This window comes from Ranitomeya imitator, chromosome 4 (assembly GCF_032444005.1).
Source record: "Ranitomeya imitator isolate aRanImi1 chromosome 4, aRanImi1.pri, whole genome shotgun sequence".
Classification (NCBI taxonomy): Eukaryota; Metazoa; Chordata; class Amphibia; order Anura; family Dendrobatidae; genus Ranitomeya; species Ranitomeya imitator.
In genome coordinates, this window is record NC_091285.1 from 231,505,092 (window position 1) to 231,532,529 (window position 27,438).

The following is a 27,438-nucleotide window of genomic DNA, read 5'->3' on the forward strand; positions in this document are numbered from 1 at the left end:
CTACACCCTAGCTTGCACAAAATGCAAAAATACACAGAAAAACACAAAAATTGAGCTTGGTTTAAGTAGGTACATATGCAGTACAAACGCATGTTCACATTGGCTATAAAGAGCACAAAACCTACAAGAAACAAAATGAGCAAAAACCCTGCTATAACTAATTAAGTAAAAAGCAAAAGTGCATTTAACCCCTTCATAACCTTGGGATTTTCCTTTTTTCCGTGTTCGTTTTTCACCCCCCTCCTTCCCAGAACCATAACTTTTTAATTTTTCCGTCAATATGGCCATGTGAGGGCTTATTTTTTGTGAAACAAGTTGTAGTTTTGAACTAAATCATTAGTTTTACCATGTCGTGTACTAGAAAATGGGGAAAAAATTCCAAGTGCAGTGAAACTGCAAAAAAGTGCAATCCCACACTTGTTTGGCTTTTTTGCTAGGTTCACTAAATGCTAAAACTGACCTGCCATTATGATTCTCCAGGTCATTACGAGTTCATAGACACCTAACATGTCTAGGTTATTTTTTATCTAAGTGGAGAAAAAAAATTCCAAACTTTGCTTAAAAAAAAAAAAAAAAAAGTTGTGCCATTTTCCGATACCCGCAGCGTCTCCATTTTTCATGATCTGGGGTCAGGTGAGGGCTTATTATTTGCGTGATACCATTTTGGTGCAGATACATTCTTTTGATAGCCCATTATTGCATTTTAATGCAATGTCGCGGCGACCAAAAAAACGTAATTCTGGCATTTCAAATTTTTTTCTCGCTACACCGTTTAGCAATCAGGTTAATGCTTTTTTATTGATAGATCGGGCGATTCTGAACGTGGCGATACCAAATATGTGTAGGTTTGATCTTTTTTTATTGATTTCTTTTGAATGGGGCGAAATGGGGGTGATTTAAAATTTTACATTTTTTTTTTATTTTTTTGACATTTTTTTAAACTTTTTTTTTTTATTTTTGCCATGCTTTAATAGCCTCCATAGGAGGCTAGAAGCTGGCACAACTCGATCGCCTCTGCTACATAGCAGCGATCATCAGATTGCTGCTCTGTAGCTGAATTGCAGGTGTGCTATGAGCGCCGACCACAGGGTGGCGCTCCTAGAAGGCCGGCATCAGTAACCATAGAGGTGTCAAGGACCTCTATGGTTACCATTCTGATGCATCGCTGACCCCCGATCGTGTGACGGGGGTCAGCGATGCGCTCATTTCCGGCCGTATGCGCCGGTTAAATGCCGCTGTCAGCGTTTGACAGCGGCTTTTAATTAGTTAATAGCGGCGGGTGAATCGCGATTTCACCCGCCGCTATTGTGGGCACATGTCAGCTGTTCAAAACAGCTAACATGTCCCGGCTTTGATGCAGGCTCACCGCCGAAGCCTGCATCAAAGAGTGGGATCTGACCTCGGTTGTACTATCCCGTCCGAGGTCAGAAAGGGGTTAAATAACTCAGGGTTCTTAGTAAAGGCTATAGGTTTAGTTGGAAGTGTAAATTTGGGTTCATAGACTCCCTTTAATAATTTAATATTTAGGCTTCAGGGGCTATTATGAAATCATCCACAAAACATCCTACGATGTGTTCACAATTTTTACATTGGCCTTATTTTGTTTTATTGCTCTTTGCAGCCATATTAGTGCATGGGAAAATCTCTCTACTAAGGACAGAACATGCTGACATAATATATGGTAAGCCCTCTAAATAAAACACATTACCAAACTTTGGATACCGTTCTAATTATGGATTTGCTAACATAAGGTCAATTTTATGATTTGGGTGAAAATTCATCTTTCTGTGGCAGAATGCTCTGGCTGTGTCACATACCCTCTTGCATGGACAAACTATTAGGGGCAAATACAATCTTGGCAGTAATGTTACCATGCATTTCATATGATTCTGAAACAAATGGTGGGCGTACATTGGTAATTTTGTGTTTCAACCATGCGTATGCGGGTGTCATGGCAGCAGTTATCTTCACCACTGAGCGCCCATAGGCGAGTGTGCACGAGTATGGTCGTCAGCTTCAAATCAACCAAGCTGCATTATCACCTTAAATCTTTAAAATATCAACAAAAGTATCAATCAGTATCTAAAAAAAAGTCAGTAAAAAAAGTATGTAAATTTAACTGGACTTTGACATGAATAATATTAGACTGTTAAAATGGGTTGTCCACCTCAGGGAACTTTTTTTTCCCCATAAATTGCATATATTTGAGGCTAAAAATGATACTAACAATTTGGTTTCATTAAAACTTTTTCACCAGTTCTTTGCACGTTTTACTTTGATGTGGTCGGTGGCTATAAATCAGCTGAAATGAATGAAAAAAAAAGAGTTACAAATTCCCAGTCAGACTATCATAGTGGCCTCACTGAGGTTTCATGTCGCCCAATTACAAAAATCTAAAATTATTTTTCGCCACAGATACATAATTAAAAAAAGCCCTCAAAAAGTGGACAACACTATTTTTCAATGTGAAAAAAAAACAACAACAGAAACTTTAAATGATTAAAGAATATCTGAGGAAAGTGCACTGGAAAACATCATATAGCAGTCTGTTCTCTACAGAATATTATATTTTAGGCCTTCTGTTAACAATTGATGGAAACAATTCAATACGCTTCTCTGTTGTTCAAAGGTTTCCTGGTGATGGCCCCATTCTGGGATACAGATGAAAAATCCTCTCTGGCAGGTGAGAGATTGCACACTTGCTCGGAAATTGTGCTTTGCAGGTAAAATCTGGATACTATATCCTCCAGTGGCTTTTTTTTTTTTCTTTTTTATAAGTACCGTAACTTAAAGTGCAAATATCAGATGCTTATGTGTGTTATATATATATATATATATATATATATATATATATATATATATAGAAAAACATATGTAAATCAATGGCTAGAGATTTCAGCTGTACCAATTGGTGGTTGTCAGTATTTTATATAACATAATATATGCTGATGTACAAGTGTAAAATGTGGTATAACAACACCTACTTTCAGCCAAAATATTTTCTAGCATGTATGGAAAATGTATGTATGCATATATATGTATGCTGTAGGGATTCCTGCTCTCATGCAGGCATTATGTAGCATTCACACAGGCAATGTGATTTGGTCGAATTGGGCTTGAGTTGAGTTGTCTGAGAATTGAGTTGTCTGAGCATATAAAATCGATTAACTATCCCATCAGATCAGTGGGGGACCAACACCCTATACCCCCAGGGATCAGATGTCATTTGCTTTGGTGGTCACCATATGTAAACACTGAATGGAGCTAAACAGCAAAGCGCAGCTCCACTGCCAGGTACTGCACATAGGCTCATACGGTCTGTGACCACTCTGTGCTGGCGAAGAACTGTATCGGGCACAACAGGCAGGTAAGGAAGAAACTACCTGCTTGCTTGTGTTTAAGCAAATTTTTTTATTGCAAAGTGCCAGATATCTCCTTTAGGACACGTTCACGCATTCAGTATTTCACATCAGCATTTGGTGACCATTTTACCTCAGTATTTATGAGCCAAAACCAGGAGTGGGTGATAAATACAGAAGTGGTGACGTGTTTCCACAAGGCCACGTTCACACTATCAGTATTTGGTGACCATTTTACCTCAGTATTTATGAGCCAAAACCAGGAGTGGGTGATAAATACAGAAGTGGTGATGTGTTTCTATTATACTTTTCCTCCGATTGTTCCACTCCTGATTTTGGCTTTCACTTACTGAGGTAAAAAAACTCCCCAAATGCTGACCGTGTGCACACGGCCTTAAGACAATAGAAGAGCTGTTGACAGGTTCCCTTAACCCCTTAGCGACCGCCGATACGCCTTTTAACGGCGGCCGCTAAGGGTACTTAAACCACAGCGCCGTTAATTAACGGCGCTGTGGAAAAAGTGAATAGCGCCCCCCTGAGGCCGATTTTCTCCGGGGTCTCGGCTGCCGGGGGTAGCCGAGACCCCAGAGAACATGATTCGGGGTTTTTTTAACCCACCCCGCATTTGCGATCGCCGGTAATTAACCGTTTACCGGCGATCGCAAAAAAAAAAAAAAAAAACGCGATCTCTTTTTAATTTCTCTGTCCTCCGATGTGATCGCACATCGGAGGACAGAGAAAAGGGGTCCCAGGTGGCCCCCCAATACTCACCTAGCTCCCCCGATGCTCATCGTGGCTCCCGGTGGGCGCCGCCATCTTAAAAATGGCGGGCGCATGCGCAGTGCGCCCGCCCCCGCGAGAATCTTTGGGGTCTCGGCTGCCGGGGGTAGCCGAGACCCCAAAGAGCATGATCGGGGTCGGTTTTACCGACCCCTGTTTTGCGATCGCCGGTAATTAACTGTTTACCGGCGATCGCAAAAAAAAAAGTAAAGTGTAATTCTCTGTCCTCTGATGTGATCGCACATCAGAGGACAGAGAAATAGGGGGATTCGGGGACCCTACAATACTCACCTGTGTCCCTGGATCTTCTTGCTGCTCCTCCTGGCCGCCGGCAGAAGAAAATGGCGGGCGCATGCGCAGTGCGCCCGCCATCTGTCTCCATCTGCCGGCCGGCAGGAGAACAGCAGTTGGGGCTAAAATTAGGGTTAGGGGTAGGGTTAGGGCTAAATTTAGGGTTAGGGTTGGGGCAAAATTTAGGGTTAGGCTTCTTTCACACTTACGTCGGTACGGGGCCGTCGCAATGCGTAGGCCCGACATACCGACGGACGTTGTGAAAATTGTGCACAACGTGGGCAGCAGCTGTAGTTTTTCAACGCATCCGCTGCCCAATCTATGTCCTGGGGAGGAGGGGGCGGAGTTACGGCCACGCATGCGCGGTCAGAAATGGCGGATGCGACGTACAAAAAAAACGTTTCATTGAACGTTTTTTTGTGCAGACGGTCCGCCAAAACACAACTGATCCAGTGCACGACGGACGCGACGTGTGGCCATCCGTCACGATCCGTCGGCAATACAAGTCTATGGGCAAAAAACGCATCCTGCGGGCACATTTGCAGGATCCGTTTCTTGTCCAAAACGACGGATTGCGACGGATGCCAAACGACGCAAGTGTGAAAGTAGCCTTAGGGCTAGGGTTAGGGTTGGGGCTAAAGTTAGGGCTAGGGTTGGGGCTAAAGTTAGGGTTAGAGCTGGGATTAGGGTTAGGGTTTGGATTAGGGTTGGTATTAGGGTTAGGGTTGGCATTAGGGTTACGCTTGGGATTAGAGTTAGGTTTAGGATTAGGGTTAAGGTTAGGGTTGTGATTAGGGGTGTATTGGGATTAGGGTTAGGTTTGAGGTTAGGGTTGAGATTAGGATTAGGGGTGTGTTGGATTTAGGGTTTTGATTAGGGTTATGGTTAGGGTTGACATTAGGGTTGTTTTGGGGTAAGGGTTGTGATTATGGTTAGGGTTAGTGATTAGGATTATGGATCAGGTTGGGATTAGGGTTAGGGGTGTGTTGGGGTTAGGGTTGGAGCTAGAATTGGGGGGTTTCCACTGTTTAGGTACATCAGGGGGTCTCCAAACACGACAGCCAATTTTGCGCTCAAAAAGTCAAATGGTGCTCCCTCCCTTCTGAGCTCTGCCGTGCGCCCAAACAGTGGGTTACCCCCACATATGGGGCATCAGCGTACTCGGGATAAATTGGACAACAACTTTAGAGGTCCAATTTCTCCTGTTAACCTTGTGAAAATAAAAACTTGGGGGCTACAATATCTTTTTTGTGGAAAAAAAAATATTTTTTATTTTCACGACTCTGCATTATAAACTTCTGTGAAGCACATGGGGATTCAAAGTGCTCGCCACACATCTAGATAAGTTCCTTAAGGGGTCTAGTTTCCAAAATGGTGTCACTTGTGGGGGGTTTCCACTGTTTAGGCACATCAGAGGCTCTCCAAACGCGACATGGCGTCCAATCTCAATTCCAGTCAATTCTACATTGAAAAAGTAAAACGGCGCTCCTTCACTTCCAAGCTCTGCGGTGCGCCCAAACAGTGGTTTACCCCCACATATGGGGTATCGACGTATTCAGGAGAAATCGCACAACAACTTTTGTGGTCTAATTTCTCCTGTTACCCTTGTGAAAATAAGAATTTGTGGGCGAAAAGATCATTTTTGTGTAAACAAAAGCGATTTTTTTATTTTCACGGCTCTACGTTATAAACTTCTGTGAAGCACTTGGGGGTTCAAAGTGCTCACCACACATCTAGATAAGTTCCTTAAGGGGTCTAGTTTCCAAAATGGTGTCACTTGTGGGGAGTTTCCACTGTTTAGGCACATCAGGGGCTCTCTAAACGTGACATGGCGTCCGATCTCAATTCCAGCCAATTCTGCATTGAAAAAGTCAAACGGCGCTCCTTCACTTCTAAGTTCTGCGGTGCGCCCAAAAAGTGGTTTACCCCCACATATGGGGTATTGGCGTATTCAGGAGAAATTGAATAACAAAATTTATGGTTACATTTCTGTTTTTACACTTGTGAAAATAAAAAAAATGGTTCTGAATTAAGATGTTTGCAAAAAAAAGTTAAATGTTCATTTTTTCCTTCCACATTGTTTCAGTTCCTGTGAAGCACGTAAAGGGTTAATAAACTTCTTGAATGTGGTTTTGAGAACCTTGAGGGGTGTAGTTTTTAGAATGGTGTCACACTTCATTATTTTCTATCATATAGACCCCTCAAAATGACTTCAAATGTGATGTGGTCCCTAAAAAAAAATGGTGTTGTAAAAATGAGAAATTGCTGGTCAACTTTTAACCCTTATAACTCCCTAACAAAAAAAAATTTTGTTTCCAAAATTGTGCTGATGTAAAGTAGACATGTGGGAAATGTTATTTATTAACTATTTTTCGTGACATATCTCTCTGATTTAAGGGCATAAAAATACAAAGTTTGAAAATTGCAAAATTTTAAAAATTTTCGCCATATTTCCGTTTTTTTCATAAATAATCGCAAGTAATATCGAAGAAATGTTACCACTAACATGAAGTACAATATGTCACGAAAAAACAATCTCAGAATCAGCGGGATCCGTTGAAGCGTTCCAGAGTTATAACCTCATAAAGTGACAGTGGTCAGAATTGCAAAAATTGGCCTGGTCATTAAGTACCAAATTGGCTCGGTCACTAAGGGGTTAAAGCAATATAAATATATTATACTTACCCTATTGAATGCTTCCAACTCATTTCGCCTTAGTTCATACTTTTGGTAGTAATCCATTATTTCCTGATCTGAAAGCTAATTAGGAACAAATAAAAACAAATTAAAATTGTGCCACGTGTATAAGAAAGAACATAGCAGTTATCAGATTATGGGGCAAGTGACACATATTGTTTACCTTAAAAGGGTATTCCCAATTTAAATATCCTATCCCAATAAGTAGCAGAAATAATAATATTAACAAATACCGCTAATGAGAAATGTTGCATAGTTTATCTGATTCGCTATGTCTCTTTCCCCATGTGCAGGCACTGCAGGATTTTAGGTATCCGTGGTTACGACCACTAGCAACTAGCTAACTGTCACTATATCAGTGGCCATGACCTAAGGTCCTGCAATGCCTGCACATGAGGAAAGAGTCATAGCAAATCAGAAAACTATAATACATTTCTAATCGCAGGTATTTGCTATTATTATTATTATTACACCTAGTACATACCGGGGTATGATCTTGGAGATGGAAATAGCCCTTTAAATAATCAATTTAATGGTTATGATCACATCAGTATATTAACATTTAGTACTTTGCTGTGTTTGTTTTAGTCATATAAATCTGTACATCTCATTATATCTAGTCATAGATTATATATATATCTATACCGTGTATATATATATATATATATATATATATATATACAGTGGGGAAAAAAAGTATTTAGTCAGTCAGCAATAGTGCAAGTTCCACCACTTAAAAAGATGAGAGGCGTCTGTAATTTACATCAAAGGTAGACCTCAACTATGGGAGACAAACGGAGAAAAAAAAATCCAGAAAATCACATTGTCTGTTTTTTTAACATTTTATTTGCATATTATGGTGGAAAATAAGTATTTGGTCAGAAACAAACAATCAAGATTTCTGGCTCTCACAGACCTGTAACTTCTTCTTTAAGAGTCTCCTCTTTCCTCTACTCATTACCTGTAGTAATGGCACCTGTTTAAACTTGTTATCAGTATAAAAAGACACCTGTGCACACCCTCAAACAGTCTGACTCCAAACTCCACTATGGTGAAGACCAAAGAGCTGTCAAAGGACACCAGAAACAAAATTGTAGCCCTGCACCAGGCTGGGAAGACTGAATCTGCAATAGCCAACCAGCTTGGAGTGAAGAAATCAACAGTGGGAGCAATAATTAGAAAATGGAAGACATACAAGACCACTGATAATCTCCCTCGATCTGGGGCTCCACGCAAAATCCCACCCTGTGGGGTCAGAATGATCACAAGAACGGTGAGCAAAAATCCCGGAACCACGTGGGGGGACCTAGTGAATGAACTGCAGAGAGCTGGGACCAATGTAACAAGGCCTACCATAAGTAACACACTACGCCACCATGGACTCAGATCCTGCAGTGCCAGACGTGTCCCACTGCTTAAGCCAGTACATGTCCGGGCCCGTCTGAAGTTTGCTAGAGAGCATTTGGATGATCGAGAGGAGTTTTGGGAGAATGTCCTATGGTCTGATGAAACCAAACTGGAACTGTTTGGTAGAAACACAACTTGTTGTGTTTGGAGGAAAAAGAATACTGAGTTGCATCCATCAAACACCATACCTACTGTAAAGCATGGTGGTGGAAACATCATGCTTTGGGGCTGTTTCTCTGCAAAGGGGCCAGGACGACTGATCCGGGTACATGAAAGAATGAATGGGGCCATGTATCGTGAGATTTTGAGTGCAAACCTCCTTCCATCAGCAAGGGCATTGAAGATGAAACGTGGCTGAGTCTTTCAACATGACAATGATCCAAAGCACACCGCCAGGGCAACGAAGGAGTGGCATCGTAAGAAACATTTCAAGGTCCTGGAGTGGCCTAGCCAGTCTCCAGATCTCAACCCTATAGAAAACCTTTGGAGGGAGTTGAAAGTCCGTGTTGCCAAGCGAAAAGCCAAAAACATCACTGCTCTAGAGGAGATCTGCATGGAGGAATGGGCCAACATACCAACAACAGTGTGTGGCAACCTTGTGAAGACTTACAGAAAACGTTTGACCTCTGTCATTGCCAACAAAGGATATATTACAAAGTATTGAGATGAAATTTTGTTTCTGACCAAATACTTATTTTCCACCATAATATGCAAATAAAATGTTAAAAAAACAGACAATGTGATTTTCTGGATTTTTTTTTCTCAGTTTGTCTCCCATAGTTGAGGTCTACCTGTGATGTAAATTACAGACGCCTCTCATCTTTTTAAGTGGTGGAACTTGCACTATTGCTGACTGACTAAATACTTTTTTGCCCCACTGTATATATATGTGTGTGTATATATATGTGTGTATATATATATATATATATATATATATATATATATATATATATATATATATATATATATATATATATATATATATATACACACACACACTAGATGGTGGCCCGATTCTAACGCATCGGGTATTCTAGAATATGCATGTCCACATAGTATATTGCACAGCCCACGTAGTATATTGCACAGCCCACGTAGTATATTGCACAGCCCACGTAGTATATTGCCCAGCCCAGCCACGTAGTATATTGCCCAGCCCAGCCACGTAGTATATTGCCCAGTGACTTAGTATATTGCCCAGGCACGTAGTATATTGCCCAGCCACGTAGTATATTGCACAGCCCACGTAGTATATTGCTCAGCCGCGTAGTATATTGCCCAGCCCAGCCACGTAGTATATTGCCCAGCCCAGCCACGTAGTATATTGCCCAGTGACGTAGTATATTGCCCAGGCACGTAGTATATTGCCCAGTGACGTAGTATACAGCACAGAGCCACGTAGTATATTGCACAGTGTGTCATGATTCCAATGGCAGGGAATCACAAAAGGACAAGCACCAACGAGCTCTAGGGTGATGGAACCTGAGCTGACCGCGACCCTAAACCTGAACACACAAATAACAATAGCCGGGGAACGTGCCTATGTTGATCCTAGACGTCTCGCACCAGCCGAAGATCTAACTTCCCCTATTAGAAGAAACACAGACCTCTCTTGCCTCCAGAGAAATACCCCACAGAAATAGCAGCCCCCCACATATAATGACGGTGAAATGAGAGGAAGGCACATACACAGTATGAAAACAGATTCAGCAAAATGAGGCCCGCTAAAACTAGATAGCAGAGGATACAAAAGTAAACTGCGCGGTCAGCAAAAAACCCTTCAAAAAAACCATCCTGTAATTACTTGAACTCATGTTTCAACTCATGGAACATGAGGAGCAATTACAGCCCGCTAGAGCAACCAGCAGCAAAGAAACAATTATATGCAAGCTGGACAAGACAAAAATAAAGCAAAACGTGGAACAAGAAAATAAAAAACTTAGCTTGTCCTGAAGATTACTGAAGCCAGAAGCTGAGGTAACAAAACACTCTGATAACCTTGATAGCCGGCGGGGAAATGACAAGAAAGCCCGGTTAAATAGGAAACTCCCAAATCCTAATAGAACAGGTGGACACCAGAGACAGCAGAACACAAATCACCCAGTACCATCAGTAACCACCAGAGGGAGCCCAAAAACAGAACTCACAACAGTACCCCCCCCCTTGAAGAGGGGTCACCGAACCCTCACGAGAACCACCAGGGCGACCAGGATGAGCCCTATGAAAAGCGCGGACCAAATCATCAGCATGAACATCAGAGGCAACCACCCAAGAATTATCCTCCTGACCATAACCCTTCCACTTGACCAAATGTTGGAGTTTCCGTCTGGAAACACGAGAATCCAAGATCTTCTCCACAACATACTCCAATTCTCCCTCCACCAGCACCGGAGCAGGAGGCTCAAGCGAAGGAACAACAGGTACCTCATACCTCCGCAACAACGACCGATGGAACACATTATGAATAGCAAACGATGCCGGGAGATCCAAACGAAACGACACAGGGTTAAGAATTTCCAAGATCCTATAAGGACCGATGAACCGATGCTTGAACTTAGGAGAAGAGACCTTCATAGGAACAAAACGAGAAGACAACCACACCAAGTCCCCAACACGAAGTCGAGTACCCACGCGGCGACGGCGATTAGCAAACTGCTGAGCCTTCTCCTGGGACAACTTCAGATTGTCCACCACATGACTCCAAATCTGATGCAACCTATCCACCACCATGTCCACTCCAGGACAATCAGAAGGCTCCACCTGACCAGAGGAAAAACGAGGATGAAACCCCAAATTACAAAAGAAAGGAGAAACCAAGGTAGCAGAACTAGCCCGATTATTAAGGGCAAACTCGGCCAGCGGCAAAAAGGTAACCCAGTCATCCTGATCAGCAGAAACAAAACACCTCAAATAAGTTTCCAAGGTCTGATTAGTTCGCTCCGTCTGGCCATTCGTCTGAGGGTGGAATGCAGACGAAAAGGACAAATCAATGCCCATCTTAGCACAGAACGTCCGCCAAAATCTAGACACAAACTGGGATCCCCTGTCAGAAACGATGTTCTCCGGAATCCCATGCAAACGAACCACGTTCTGGAAAAACAGAGGGACCAACTCAGAGGAGGAAGGCAACTTAGGCAAGGGTACAAGATGAACCATTTTAGAAAAGCGGTCACACACAACCCAGATGACGGACATTTTTTGAGAGACAGGGAGATCCGAAATCAAGTCCATGGAAATGTGCGTCCAAGGCCTCTTCGGGATAGGCAAAGGTGACAACAATCCACTGGCTCGAGAACAGCAAGGCTTAGCCCGAGCACAAACCTCACAAGACTGCACAAAAGAACGCACATCCCTCGACAAGGAAGGCCACCAAAAAGACCTGGCCACCAAGTCTCTAGTACCAAATATTCCAGGATGACCTGCCAACGCAGAAGAATGGACCTCGGAGATGACTCTACTGGTCCAACTATCCGGAACAAACAGTCTCTCAGGCGGACAACGATCAGGTTTATCCGCCTGAAACTCCTGCAAAGCACGTCGCAAGTCTGGGAAGACGCCGACAAAATCACCCCATCCCTAAGGATACCAGTGGGCTCAGAATTTCCAGGGGAGTCAGGCACAAAACTCCTAGAAAGAGCATCCGCCTTCACATTCTTTGAACATGGCAGGTATGAAACCACAAAATTGAAACGAGAGAAAAACAGTGACCAACGAGCCTGTCTAGGATTCAGACGCTTGGCAGACTCAAGGTACATCAGATTTTTGTGATCAGTCAAGACCACCACACGATGTCTAGCACCCTCCAGCCAATGACGCCACTCCTCAAATGCCCACTTCATGGCCAAAAGTTCCCGATTACCCACATCATAATTCCGCTCAGCGGGCGAAAATTTTCTAGAAAAGAACGCACATGGCTTCATCACCGAGCAATCGGAGCTTCTCTGTGACAAAACCGCCCCCGCACCAATCTCGGAAGCATCAACCTCAACTTGGAAAGGAAGCGAAACATCAGGCTGACGCAACACAGGAGGAGAAGAAAACCGGCGCTTAAGTTCCTGAAAGGCCTCCACAGCCGCAGGAGACCAATCAGCAACATCAGCACCCTTCTTAGTCAAATCCGTCAAAGGCTTAACAACACTAGAAAAATTAGTTATAAAACGACGATAGAAATTAGCAAAGCCCAAGAACTTCTGCAAACTCTTAAGAGATGCAGGCTGCGTCCAGTCACAAATAGCCCGAACCTTGACGGGATCCATCTCAATAATAGAAGGGGAAAAAATATACCCCAAAAAAGAAATCTTCTGGACTCCAAAGAGACACTTTGAACCTTTTACAAACAAAGAATTGGCCCGCAGGACCTGAAACACCTTCCTGATCTGCTGAACATGAGACTCCCAGTCATCAGAAAAAACCAAAATATCATCCAAAATCATAAATTTATCCAGATATTCACGGAAAATATCGTGCATAAAGGACTGGAAGACTGAAGGAGCATTATAAAGTCCGAAAGGCATTACCAAATACTCAAAATGGCCCTCAGGCGTATTAAATGCGGTTTTCCACTCATCACCTTGCTTTATTCGTATAAGATTATACGCACCCCGGAGATCAATCTTAGTGAACCATTTAGCCCCCTTAATGCGAGCAAACAAATCAGTCAACAAAGGCAAAGGATACTGATATTTTACGGTAATCTTATTCAAAAGACGATAATCTATACAAGGCCTCAAGGACCCATCTTTTTTGGCCACGAAAAAAAAACCTGCTCCCAAAGGGGACGAAGATGGACGGATATATCCCTTTTCCAAGGACTCCTTAACATAATCCCGCATAGCAGTATGCTCTGGCACTGACAGATTGAACAAACGACCTTTAGGAAATTTACTACCAGGAATTAAATCTATAGCACAATCGCAATCCCTGTGAGGAGGAAGCGAACTGAGCTTAGGCTCCTCAAAAACATCCCGATAATCCGACAAAAATACAGGAACCTCAGAAGGAGTAGATGAAGCGATAGAAATCGGAGGTGCATCATCATGAACCCCCTGACATCCCCAGCTTAACACAGACATTGTTTTCCAGTCAAGGACTGGATTATGAGTTTGTAACCATGGCAGACCAAGTACTAGAACATCATGTAAATTATACAATACCAGGAAGCGAATCACCTCCTGATGAACGGGAGTCATACGCATGGTCACTTGTGTCCAGTACTGAGGTTTATTCATAGCCAAAGGTGTAGAGTCAATTCCCTTCAAAGGAATAGGGACTTCCAGAGGCTCCAGACTAAACCCACAGCGATTGGCAAATGACCAATCCATAAGACTCAGGGCAGCGCCTGAATCCACATAGGCATCGACGGAAATGGATGATAATGAACAAATCAGAGTCACAGACAGAATGAACTTAGACTGTAACGTACTAATGGCAACAGACTTAGCAACCTTTTTTGTGCGTTTAGAGCATGCTGATATAACATGAGCTGAATCACCACAATAAAAGCACAACCCATTTTTCCGCCTATAGTTTTGCCGTTCACTTCTAGACTGAACTCTATCACATTGCATTGTCTCAAGTGCCTGTTCAGAAGACACCGCCAAATGGTGCACAGGTTTGCGCTCCCGTAAACGCCGATCAATCTGAATAGCCATAGTCATAGACTCATTCAGACCCGTAGGCGCAGGGAACCCCACCATAACATCTTTAATGGCCTCAGAAAGGCCATCTCTGAACTTTGCAGCCAGGGCGCACTCATTCCACTGAGTAAGCACTGACCATTTCCGAAATTTTTGACAATATATTTCTGCTTCATCTTGCCCCTGAGAGAGAGCTAATAAAGCTTTTTCAGCCTGAATCTCTTGGTTAGGTTCCTCATAGAGCAAACCCAATGCCAGAAAAAACGCATCCACATTAAGCAACGCAGGATCCCTTGGTGCCAATGCAAATGCCCAATTTTGAGGGTCACCCCGCAGGAAAGATATAATAATCTTAACCTGCTGAGCAGGGTCTCCAGAAGAGCGAGATTTCAAAGAAAGGAACAGCTTGCAATTGTTCCTAAAATTCAGAAAACTAGATCTATCTCCAGCGAAGAACTCTGGAATAGGAATTCTAGGTTCAGACATAGGAGCATGTACAACAAAATCTTGTATATTTTGAACCTTAGCAGCAAGATTATTCAAGCTGGAAGCTAAACTCTGGACGTCCATGATAAACAGCTAAGGTCAGAGCCATTCAAGGATTAAGAGGAGGAAAAAAAAAAAAATAAAAAAATCAGCCAGGCTGCAATTAGGGCTAGGCAGCAACCTCAGAGGAGAAAAAAAAACTTCCTCAGACTACTTTTCCTCCTACTTCAGCCCAAACATTTTTGGCCGGCTATACTGTCATGATTCCAATGGCAGGGAATCACAAAAGGACAAGCACCAACGAGCTCTAGGGTGATGGAACCTGAGCTGACCGCGACCCTAAACCTGAACACACAAATAACAATAGCCGGGGAACGTGCCTACGTTGATCCTAGACGTCTCGCACCAGCCGAAGATCTAACTTCCCCTATTAGAAGAAACACAGGCCTCTCTTGCCTCCAGAGAAATACCCCACAGAAATAGCAGCCCCCCACATATAATGACGGTGAAATGAGAGGAAGGCACATACACAGTATGAAAACAGATTCAGCAAAATGAGGCCCGCTAAAACTAGATAGCAGAGGATACAAAAGTAAACTGCGCGGTCAGCAAAAAACCCTTAAAAAAAAACCATCCTGTAATTACTTGAACTCATGTTCCAACTCATGGAACATGAGGAGCAATTACAGCCCGCTAGAGCAACCAGCAGCAAAGAAACAATTATATGCAAGCTGGACAAGACAAAAATAAAGCAAAACGTGGAACAAGAAAATAAAAAACTTAGCTTGTCCTGAAGATTACTGAAGCCAGAAGCTGAGGTAACAAAACACTCTGATAACCTTGATAGCCGGCGGGGAAATGACAAGAAAGCCTGGTTAAATAGGAAACTCCCAAATCCTAATAGAACAGGTGGACACCAGAGACAGCAGAACACAAATCACCCAGTACCATCAGTAACCACCAGAGGGAGCCCAAAAACAGAACTCACAACAACAGTGACGTAGTATACAGCACAGAGCCACGTAGTATATTGCACAGCGACTTAGTATACAGCACAGAGCCACGTAGTATATTGGCCAGTCACGTAGTATATTGCCCAGCCACGTATGTCACAGGTTAAAAAATAAACATATACTCACCTTCCGAGGGCCCCTTGTAGTTCGGTCACATGACCGTGACGTCATGGCAGGTCCTTCTCACGCAGGACCTGTGATGACGTCGCGGTCACATGGAAGTGACGTCATGGCAGGTCCTTCTCGCTCAGGTGCCCAGGACCTTCTCCCATACACGGCACCGGAACCTGCCGCTTGCATGGAGCGGTCACCGGAGCATCGCGAAAGCCGAGTATATAATGATTTTTTTTTAAAATTATTTTTAACATCAGATGTTTTTACTATTGACGCGTAAGTATAATTTCACCGCACACTCTAATGAGAACGTGTTAGTTGCTTAAACATTTGCAGAGGCAGCATCAATAGTAAAAACTTGGTCACACAGGGTTAAGAGCGGCGGTAACGGAGTGAGTTATTCACGGCATAACGCGGTCCGTTACCGCTGGCATTAACCCTGTGTGAGCGGTGACTGCGGGGAGTATGGAGCCGGCGCCGGGCGCTGACTGCAGGGGAGGGACTAATCGGACTGTAGCCATCACTAATTGGTCGCGGCAGCCATGACAGGCAGCTGGAGAGACCAATCAGCGACTTGGATTCGACAGATAGAGGCCGCGACCATTGAATATCCGTGACAGACAGAAAGACGGAACTGACCCTTAGACAATTATATATAATAGAAAAAATTGGAACAGCACAATGCTCATCGGTGGGTGCCTGGCCTCCTGGGTAGAATGGTCCACTCATCTACCCACATGTATACACAAATAAGCAAGAGAAGGCAGCACTCCAAGTCAAGCTTGAAAAAGGCTCATTGTGAGCCGAAACGTCGCAGAGATGTGGGTTGAATGAATGTCACATTTTTTCACCTTGAAAAGGACTTGAAGTGCTGCCTTCTCTTGCTTATTTGTATATATATATATATATATATATATATATATATATATATATATATATATATATATATATATATATATACACACACACAGTGATGGGCAAAGGTTTTAGGCAGAGGTTGAAAATAATGCTGTAAAGTAAGAATGCAAGAATCTCTCTCTCTCTCTCACGTGTTCTGCGGATGTAGACTTGCTGAAATACTTCTTTCTCTGTATGTAATCCCAGACAGACTCAATGTTGAGATCAAGGCTCTCTAGGGGCCATATCTTCACCTTCAGGACTCATTCTTCTTTATGCTGAAATTAGTCCTTATGACATTGACTGTATATTTGGAGTTGTCCTGCTGCAGAATAAATTTATAGCCAACCAGATTCCTTATTGATGGTATTGCATGCTCTTATCTGCCTCTATTTCTCAGCATTCTGGATACCATTAATAGTGGCTAAACCAGGAACTCCATTTGGTGAAATGCAGTATCAAACTAAAAAGGAACCTCCATCAAGTTTCACTGTTGCCTGCAGACATTCATTATTGTACCACTCTACAGCTCTATGGTAAACAAAATGCCTTCTGGTACGGCCAACTAGTTCAAATTTGACTCCTCAGTCTAGAGCACCTTCTGCCATTTTTCTATCCATCACTTCCTAAGTTTTCCTGCACAGTTGAGTCTTTTGGTCTTGTTTCCATGTCAAAAGTATGGCTTTTTCGATGCAATTCTTATATGAAGACAACTTCTGGCCAGACTTCTCCAAACAGTAGAAAAGTGTTGCTGTGTCCCACTGGTTGCTACCAATTTTCAGCTGATGGCAATGCTGGACATCTTCCAAGTTCGATGGAAAGTAAGTATGTCATTCATCTGCATTAAGGCTCCTTGGCCAACCACTGTCTCTACATTCCTCAACATTTTTTCACATCAACAATATACCTAATTTGGGCGTGTCCAAGTGTCTGTGCACAATGAGTCATCCACAGATCATCCTTGTGTCTGTGCACAGTGAGTCATCCACAGCTGAACAGTAACTTAGGAATCCATAGTTACTACCTCTAGCAGCTAACTGCCTGGGCGTAACCATGGATACCTAAGGAGAGGAGCTCTCCCTAGTGGTGAGTTAAGGCATAAGCCTTTTTTGAACGTTAACCTGTGAGGCAACACTGTGAGGCAACATTGCAAAGATGTATCAAATTGAGCACGCTGCTGTACGTAGAGAAGCAAATCGCATAGGGATGCGTAACCTGCGTCTTAATGAAACAGAAGAGGAATTAAATTGTCGAAGAACTGCTGATGCAGCCTGACAAAGGGGGGCCAGAACAAGAGAAACAAATGAAGTAACTGAATCATGTAGAGCATCTAATGCTGCACAACAATGAGCAACACGTAATGCACAAAGTGATACACATATTTCACAAAAAAGAGAACAAGATAGAATACGTGTCCAAAATGCAAGAGCTACTCGACGACGGCAAGTTACATTTGCCGCTAGAGGACTTCTCAAATTGATGAGACACGTATTGAAGAGCACTATGCTGCCAATCTAAAAATTTCAAAGATGAAATGGCGCAGGACAAAATATTCCATTTCCTGCTGCAAGAGAAGGGGCATCCAATTAAGTCCCATTCGTATGGATGATCAATTAGTCAAGTTGATGAAAGGAGAGCATCAGCACTCCAATAACTTTATGGCTAATATAAGACAATACAATAGCTCGTTTGCTTTGGCAGCAATGGGAGCACAAGTAGCGCCACCTCATCGGCATGGTCAATACTGTTTTCAAATTCATGGACAAATTTACCACAGAACTGCCCCATTGATCCCGTTGTGGGTAGTACTCCCAATTTTGCCCTGATTTATATCTTGGACAGTGAAGAAGCATTAAGTACAAGAAGTCAAGCAAATAAAAAGTGCCTCCCAGGACTGCTATCATCTCTTGGAGAGAAAATGAAAGTAATTAACCCACTCGCAAGAGCCTTCACAATGATGAGGGAATTTGAAATAGAGAAAGAGAGGATTGCTGAATTAGAAAATCGTGATCCACTCGAAATAACCATGTCAATTATAAATGACTACAATGAAGACCAGAGGTGCTACAATGCACCAAGGTGCAATTAAGTAGCTATAATTTATCAAAATGCAATGGGTGAACCCCCATGTATTAGGGACATCAGAGTTCACCTCAAAAGTGAAAACCAAACTGTTAAAATCAGCTTTATTCACAGAAAGTGTGATGCAATGACATATCCACTTCTATTCCCATATGGGGACAGTGGATGGACAATAAATTTGACAACTTCAATTGCCCTAAGTGTGCAACATGAAGGAATTGGTGACATTCATCTACCATCCATACCAGTGGATTAATATCGACAAGAAAAAAAAAATCACCCTGTTGCAGTACTATGCATACAGGCTTGCCAATTGTGACGAGTTCAATCCCCTTTTAAATGCTGGGAAGTTGCCGCAACAATTTATCGTTGACAGCTACGTCAAAATTGAATCCGACAGGATCGAGAATATAAAACAAAATCAAAAGGCATTATGCGTCGACAGTTATGCCGGCGTTATGGATCATATCCATAAGGCTGTGTTACACCAAGGGCTAAAAGGTGGGACACAAGTAATTTTACCGTCCACTTTCATTGAAAACCCAAGAGCTATGCACCAAATTTACCAAGACGTCATGACAATTGTCCGAAAATTCGGAAAGCCAGATCTTTTTGTTACGATGACCTGTAACCCAAAGTGGAAAGAAATTACCGAAAACTTAGAACCATGGCAAAGGCCAGAGTTCAGACCAGACTTGGTTGCACGAGTGTTATGAAAGGCAATTCAGAATCACAATGGACATGGAGGTCAGAGCACATACAGTGAACTGACAATAACCCAAAATAATAGAACGAGCTCTGAGACGTGGGAACTCTGCAGACCGCAATCCCTAAGCCTATCAAACCACACTAAAGGTAGCCGTGGAGCGCTCCTGACCAGAACCTAGGCGCCTCGTCACAGCCTGAGAAACTAGCTAATCCTGAAGATAGAAAAATAAGCCTACCTTGCCTCAGAGAAATTCCCCAAAGGAAAAGGCAGCCCCCCACATATAATGACTGTGAGTAAGATGAAAACACAAACATAGAGATGAAACAGATTTAGCAAAGTGAGGCCCGACTAGCTGAACAGAACGAGGATAGGGAAGATAACTTTGCGGTCAGCACAAAAACCTATAAAAAACCACGCAGAGGGGACCAAAAAGACCCTCCGCACCGACTAACGGTACGGAGGTGGTCCCTCTGCGTCTCAGAGCTTCCAGCAGGCGAGAAAAACAAATAAAGCAAGCTGGACAGAAAAATAGCAACAAAATAACATAAGCAAAACTTAGCTTTGCAGAGCAGCAGGCCACAGGAATGATCCAGGGAAAAAACAAGTCCCACACTGAAACATTGATAGGAAGCATAGATCAAAGCATCAGGTGGAGTTAAGTAGAGAAGAAGCTAATGAGCTCACCAGATCATCTGAGGGAGGAAACTCAGAAGCTGCAGTACCACTTTCCTCCACAAACGGAAGATCCCAGAGAGAATCAGCCGAAGTACCACTTGTGACCACAGGAGTGAACTCTGCCACAGAATTCACAACACACGAGTATTTAAAATCAAACTCCAAGCCGTGCTTAACGAGATTTTGAAAAAACACATTGTTGGCCGTGTATTTGCCTATGTGCATGTAATAGAATTTCAAACGCGTGGACTACCACATGCTCATGCTCTTAATCCTCGGAGAGGAAGATAAACCGAGGGACAAAGAACTAACTGACGAATTGGTCTCTGCTGAAATCCCAAATGAGACAGCAAATCCAAAACTGCATGAGGCAGTGATGAAGCACATGATTCATGGCCCATGTGGCGAAGATCAACCTGGCGCTATATGCATGACGGATGGTCAATGCGCAAAAAAAATCCCAAAGGAATTTAATACAGAGACAAACCCCAATGTTGATGGTTACCCACAGTACCATCGACGCAATACTGGGAAAACCAGAAGAGGAACGCGAAAAATCGACTATAGATGGGTAGTTCCATACAACCCCTATTTATTACTCAAGTACAATTGCCATATCAATGTTGAGATATGTGCTTCAATAAAAAGTGTTAAATATCTTTTAAAATATATATAGAAAGGACATGACTGTGCCATTATCAAGTTTGATAGATTAAACTGGAATGAACCAGCCATGTACCTAGATTCTGGGTATATAAGCGCCCCTGAGGGCATGTGGAGAATCAGAAAAAAATAAAATGCATAATGCTTCACATACCATTAAAAGGCTTGCTGTTCACCTTGAAAACATGCAGCAAGTGTTTTTCGAAGATGGTAATGTGGATATGGTTATTTCGGACTCTACTCTGCAGGCTTATTTTGAGCTAAACAGAGTTGCAGCTTCCGCCTGTCAGTATTTGTACAGTGAAATCCCTGAACACTATGTCTGGGATAGAAAAGCTGTACCAGAAGAATGACTTCACATACTTCACATAAGGGGAGCAAAGTCTTATGTGGACTTAAGGACTGTCAATGGAGTCGTACACGATACGTATAAAAATGCGTGCATTGATCTTGATCTTTTGGAAGACTATTCCCAATGGGAAGACGGTATAACGGATGCAATCGTTTTCCAAATGCCCTTCCAACCTCGCAAAATATTTGCTATAATTTGTGTATATGGGGAACCAGCTAAACCATTGGCATTATGGCAAAAATATAAAATCGAATTTATGGAGAATTATACCAGGCGGTATACTCCAGAAATTGCTGAGCAACTGGCTCTTCGTGATATTAATGAAGTGCTCTTAAGCAATAAAAAGTCCTGTGCGGACTACGGATTGCCACCTCCAGTAAATGTTCCAGATGAAATACTGGACCAACTGAATTATGCTTTAACCCCTTTCTGCCATCCAACGTACTATTCTGTCCATGTGGGGTGGGCCTTAATTCCCATGGACGGAATAGTACGTCCAGGGCGATCGGCCGCGCTCACGGGGGAAGCGCGGCTGATCGCGGCCGGGTGTCAGCTGCCTATCGCAGCCTGACATCCGGCGCTATGTGCCAGGAGCGGTCACGGACTGCCCCCGGCATATTAAACCCCAGCACACCGCGATCAAACATGATCGCGATGTGCCGGCGGTATAGGGAAGCGTTGTGCAGGGAGGGGGCTCCCTGCGGGCTTCCCTGAGACCCCGCCAGCCACGCGATGTGATCGCGTTGCTGCGAGGGTCTCCTTACCTCCCTCCCTGTAGCAGGCCCGGATCCAAGATGGCATCCGGGTCCTGCAGGGAGGGAGGTGGCTTACCAATTGCCTGCTCAGAGCAGGCGCTAGGTGTTATGATCAGGTGACCTTGGAGCAGCATGAAAACTTTCACTGGAGTAGGTGGTAACTATACTGACCGCAAACCCTGATCTTAACACCGCAACTAGAAGTAGCCGTGGGGTGTGCCTAACAAAACCTAGACACCTCGACACAGCCGGAGGACTAAATACCCCTTTAGATGGAAATAGGAATTCTACCTTGCCTCAGAGCAGAACCCCAAAGAATAGACAGCCCCCCACAAATAATGACTGTGAGTAGTAGAGGAAAAGACTATAAAGGCACAGATGATTGGCCTCGGGGAGACCAAAACATCCAACACCGCGGAGACACCATCACGTGTTTCTCAACGCAGTGATTCCAGAACAGAGGAAAAGACACACGCAGGCAGGAAACAGGATTTAGCAAATGAGGCCACAATAGCTAAATAGGAAAGGATAGGACAGGATACTAAGCGGTCAGTATTAAAAATCCTTCCAAAAATATCCACAGCAGAAAATACAAAAACTCCACCATCTAACTAAAGATGGGGAGCGTATATCTGCAACTCCAGAGAATCCAACAAGACTGACAAAACACTGACAGTCTAAGCTGGACAAGAGAAAATCAAATGAATAGCACAGAATATAAGCACACTGCATGTGTGCCACAGAAAAAGAAACAGACACTTATCTTTGCTGAATTGGCAGCTAAGCAGGAGAAGCCAGAAAGTGATCCAACACTTCCCAAGAAACATTGACAACTGGCAAGGACTAATGAATCCTGCACACCTAAATATCCCAGTCAGAACTGCAATCAGCAGAAACACCTGGCCAGGACTGCGACTCAGAGACAACTGCATTCCCACCTACAACCACTGGGGGGGAACCCAAAAGCAGAATTCACAACAGCTAGGAAAGCCTGCATAGCTCTCAGACAGATCGGTGATCTGACAGAGTGCTGTGCAAACTGTCAGATCACCGATCTGTGATGTCCCCCCCTGGGGCAAAGTAAAAATGTTTTTAAAAAAATTTCCACATGTGTAAAAAAAAAAATTAAAAAAATCCTAAATAATGAAAAAAAAAATATTATTCCCATAAGAACATTTCTTTATCTAAATAAAAAAAAATAAAATAAAAGTACACATTTAGTATCGCCGCGTCCGAAATGACCCAACCTATAAAACTGTCCCACTAGTTAACCTCTTCAGTAAACACCGTAAGAAAAAAAAAAATAACGAGGCAAAAAACAATGCTTTATTATCATACCGCCGAACAAAAAGTGGAATAACACGTGATCAAACAGACAGATATAAATAACCATGGTACCGCTGAAAGCGTCATCTTGTCCCGCAAAAAAACGAGCCGCCATACAGCATCATCAACAAAAAAATTTAAAAAAGTTATAGTCCTCAGAATAAAGCGATGCAAACATTATTATTTTTTTCTATAAAATAGTTTTTATCGTATAAAAGCGCCAAAACATAAAAAAATGATATAAATGAGGCATCGCTGTAATCGTACTGACCCAAAGAATAAAACTGCTTTATCAATTTTACCAAATGCGGAACGGTATAAACGCCTCCCCCAAAAGAAATTCATGAATAGCTGGATTTTGGTCATTCTGCCTCACAAAAATCGGAATAAAAAGCGATGAAAAAATGTCACGTGCCCGAAAATGTTACCAATAAAAACATCAACTCGTCCCGCAAAATACAAGACCTCACATGACTCTGTGGACTCAAATATGGAAAAATTATAGCTCTCAAAATGTGGTAACGCGAAAAATATTTTTTGCAATAAAAAGCGTCTTTCAGTGTGTGACGGCTGCCAATCTAAAAAACCCACTATAAAAGTAAATCAAACACCCCTTCATCAACCCCTTAGGGAAAAATTAAAAAAAAAATGTATTTATTTCCATTTTCCCATTAGGGTTATGGCTAGGGTTAGGGTTCGGGTTGGGGCTAGGGTTAAGGCTACAGTTAGGGTTGGGGCTAAAGTTAGGGTTTGGATTACATTTAAGGTTGGGAATAGGGTTGGGATTAGGGTTAGGGGTGTGTCTGGGTTAGAGGTGTGGTTAGGGTTACCGTTGGGATTAGGGTTAAAGGTGTGTTTGGATTAGGGTTTCAGTTATAATTGGGGGGTTTCCACTGTTTAGGCACATCAGGGGCTCTCCAAACGCGACGTGGCGTCTGATCTCAATTCCAGCTAATTCTGCGTTGAAAAAGTAAAACAGTGCTCCTTCCCTTCCAAGCTCTCCCGTGCACCCAAACAGGGGTTTACCCCAACACATGGGGTATCAGCGTACTCAGGACAAATTGGACAACAACTTTTGGGGTCCAATTTCTCCTGTAACCCTTGGGAAAATACAAAACTGGGGGCTAAAAAAATAATTTTGGGGGGGAATTTTTTTTTTTTCACGGCTCTGCGTTATAAACTGTAGTGAAACACTTGGGGGCTCAAAGTTCTCACAACACATCTAGATAAGTTCCTTGGGGGGGTCTAGTTTCCAATATGGGGTCACTTGTGGGGGGTTTCTACTGTTTAAGTACATTAGGGGCTCTGCAAATGCAATGTGACGCCTGCAGACCATTCCATCCAAGTCTGCATTCCAAATGGCGCTCCTTCCCTTCCGAGCCCTCCCATGCGCCCAAACGGTGGTTCCCCACCACATATAGGGTATCAGCGCACTCAGGACAAATTGGACCACAACTTTTGGGGTCCAATTTCTCCTGTTACCCTCGAAAAAATACAAAACTGGGGGCTAAAAAATAATTTTTGTGGGAAAAATGTTTTGTTTATTTTTACGGCTCTGCATTATAAACTTCTGTGAAGCCCTTGGTGGGTCAAAGTGCTCACCACACATCTAGATAAGTTCCTTAGGGGGTCTACTTTCCAAAATGGTGTCACTTGTGGGGGGTTTCAATGTTTAGGCACATCAGTGGCTCTCCAGACGCAACATGGCGTCCCATCTCAATTCCTGTCAATTTTGCATTGAAAAGTCAAACGGCGCTCCTTCCCTTCTGAGCTCTCCCATGCGGCCAAACAGTGGTTTACTCCCACATATGGGGTATCAGCGTACTCAGGACAAATTGTACAACAACTTTTGTGGTCCAATTTCTTCTCTTACCATTGGGAAAATAAAAAAATGGGGGCGAAAAGATAATTTGTGAAAAAAGAGATTTATTTTTACGGTTCTGCATTATAAACTTCTGTGAAGCACTTGGTGGGTCAAAGTGCTCACCACACCTCTAGATAAGTTCCTTAAGGGGTCTTCTTTCCAAAATAGTGTCACTTGTGGGGGGTTTCAATGTTTAGGCACATCAGTGGCTCTCCAAACGCAACATGGCGTCCCATCTCAATTCCAGTCAATTTTGCATAGAAAAGTCAAATGGCGCTCCTTCGCTTCCGAGCTCTGTCATGCGCCCAAACAGTGGTTTACCTCCACATATGGGGTATCGGCGTACTCAGGACAAATTGTACAACAACGTTTGGGGTCCATTATCTCCTGTTACCCTTGGTAAAATAAAACAAATTGGAGCTGAAGTAAATTTTTTGTGAAAGAGTTAAAATGTTAACTTTTATTTAAACATTCCAAAAATTCCTGTGAAGGGTTAATAAACTTCTTGAATGTGGTTTTGAGCACCGTGAGGGGTGCAGTTTTTAGAATGGTGTCACACTTGGGTATTTTCTATCATATAGACCCCTCAAAATGACTTCAAATGAGATGTGGTCCCTAAAATAAAATGGTGTTGGAAAAATAAGAAATTGCTGGTCAACTTTTAACCCTTATAACTCCCTAACAAAAAAAAAAAAATTTGGTTCCAAAATTCTGCTGATGTAAAGTAGACATGTTGGAAATGTTACTTATTAAGTATTTTGTGACATATCTCTGTGATTTAATTGCATAAAAATTAAAAGTTGGAAAATTGCGAAATTTTTAAAATTTTCGCCAAATTTCCGTTTTTTTTCACAAATACAGGTCCTTCTCAAAAAATTAGCATATAGTGTTAAATTTCATTATTTACCATAATGTAATGATTACAATTAAACTTTCATATATTATAGATTCATTATCCACCAACTGAAATTTGTCAGGTCTTTTATTGTTTTAATACTGATGATTTTGGCATACAACTCCTGATAACCCAAAAAACCTGTCTCAATAAATTAGCATATTTCACCCATCCAATCAAATAAAAGTGTTTTTTTAATAACAAACAAAAAAACCATCAAATAATAATGTTCAGTTATGCACTCAATACTTGGTCGGGAATCCTTTGGCAGAAATGACTGCTTCAATGCGGCGTGGCATGGAGGCAATCAGCCTGTGACACTGCTGAGATGTTATGGAGGCCCAGGATGCTTCAATAGCGGCCTTAAGCTCATCCAGAGTGTTGGGTCTTGCGTCTCTCAACTTTCTCTTCACAATATCCCACAGATTCTCTATGGGGTTCAGGTCAGGAGAGTTGGCAGGCCAATTGAGCACAGTAATACCATGGTCAGTAAACCATTTACCAGTGGTTTTGGCACTGTGAGCAGGTGCCAGGTCGTGCTGAAAAATGAAATCTTCATCTCCATAAAGCATTTCAGCCGATGGAAGCATGAAGTGCTCCAAAATCTCCTGATAGCTAGCTGCATTGACCCTGCCCTTGATGAAACACAGTGGACCAACACCAGCAGCTGACATGGCACCCCACACCATCACTGACTGTGGGTACTTGACACTGGACTTCAGGCATTTTGGCATTTCCTTCTCCCCAGTCTTCCTCCAGACTCTGGCACCTTGATTTCCGAATGACATGCAAAATTTGCTTTCATCAGAAAAAAGTACTTGGGACCACTTAGCAACAGTCCAGTGCTGCTTCTCTGTAGCCCATTTCGGCACCTGTAGCCCATTTCCTGCACACGCCTGTGCACGGTGGCTCTGGATGTTTCCACACCAGACTCAGTCCACTGCTTCCTCAGGTTCCCCAAGGTCTGGAATCGGTCCTTCTCCACAATCTTCCTCAGGGTCCGGTCTCCTCTTCTCATTGTACAGCGTTTTCTGCCACATTGTTTCCTTCCAACAGACTTACCATTGAGGTGCCTTGATACAGCACTCTGGGAACAGCCTATTTGTTGAGAAATTTCTTTCTGGGTCTTACCCTCTTGCTTGAGGGTGTCAATGATGGCCTTCTTGACATCTGTCAGGTCGCTAGTCTTACCCATGATGGGGGTTTTGAGTAATGAACCAGGCAGGGAGTTTATAAAAGCCTCAGGTATCTTTTGCATGTGTTTAGAGTTAATTAGTTGATTCAGAAGATTAGGGTAATAGGTCGTTTAGAGAACCTTTTCTTGATATGCTAATTTATTGAGACAGGTTTTTTGGGTTATCAGGAGTTGTATGCCAAAATCATCAGTATTAAAACAATAAAAGACCTGACAAATTTCAGTTGGTGGATAATGAATCT

At 42.8% G+C, this 27,438-nt stretch overlaps 1 protein-coding gene across 4 annotated transcripts in view; it reads right to left on the reverse strand.

Annotated features, from left to right (window-relative positions):
- METTL25 (methyltransferase like 25) overlaps positions 1-27,438 on the reverse strand; it is a 354,554-nt gene that overhangs the window by 53,023 nt on the left and 274,093 nt on the right. For all 4 annotated transcript variants that reach the window (XR_011320723.1, XR_011320722.1, XM_069764405.1 and 1 more), the window contains one exon: positions 7,116-7,190. Coding sequence is in view for 2 of the 4 variants with exons in the window: in XM_069764405.1 (XP_069620506.1) it covers positions 7,116-7,190 (75 nt within the window). In the remaining 2 variants the exon portion in view is untranslated. The remainder of the gene's footprint in view (positions 1-7,115; positions 7,191-27,438) is intronic.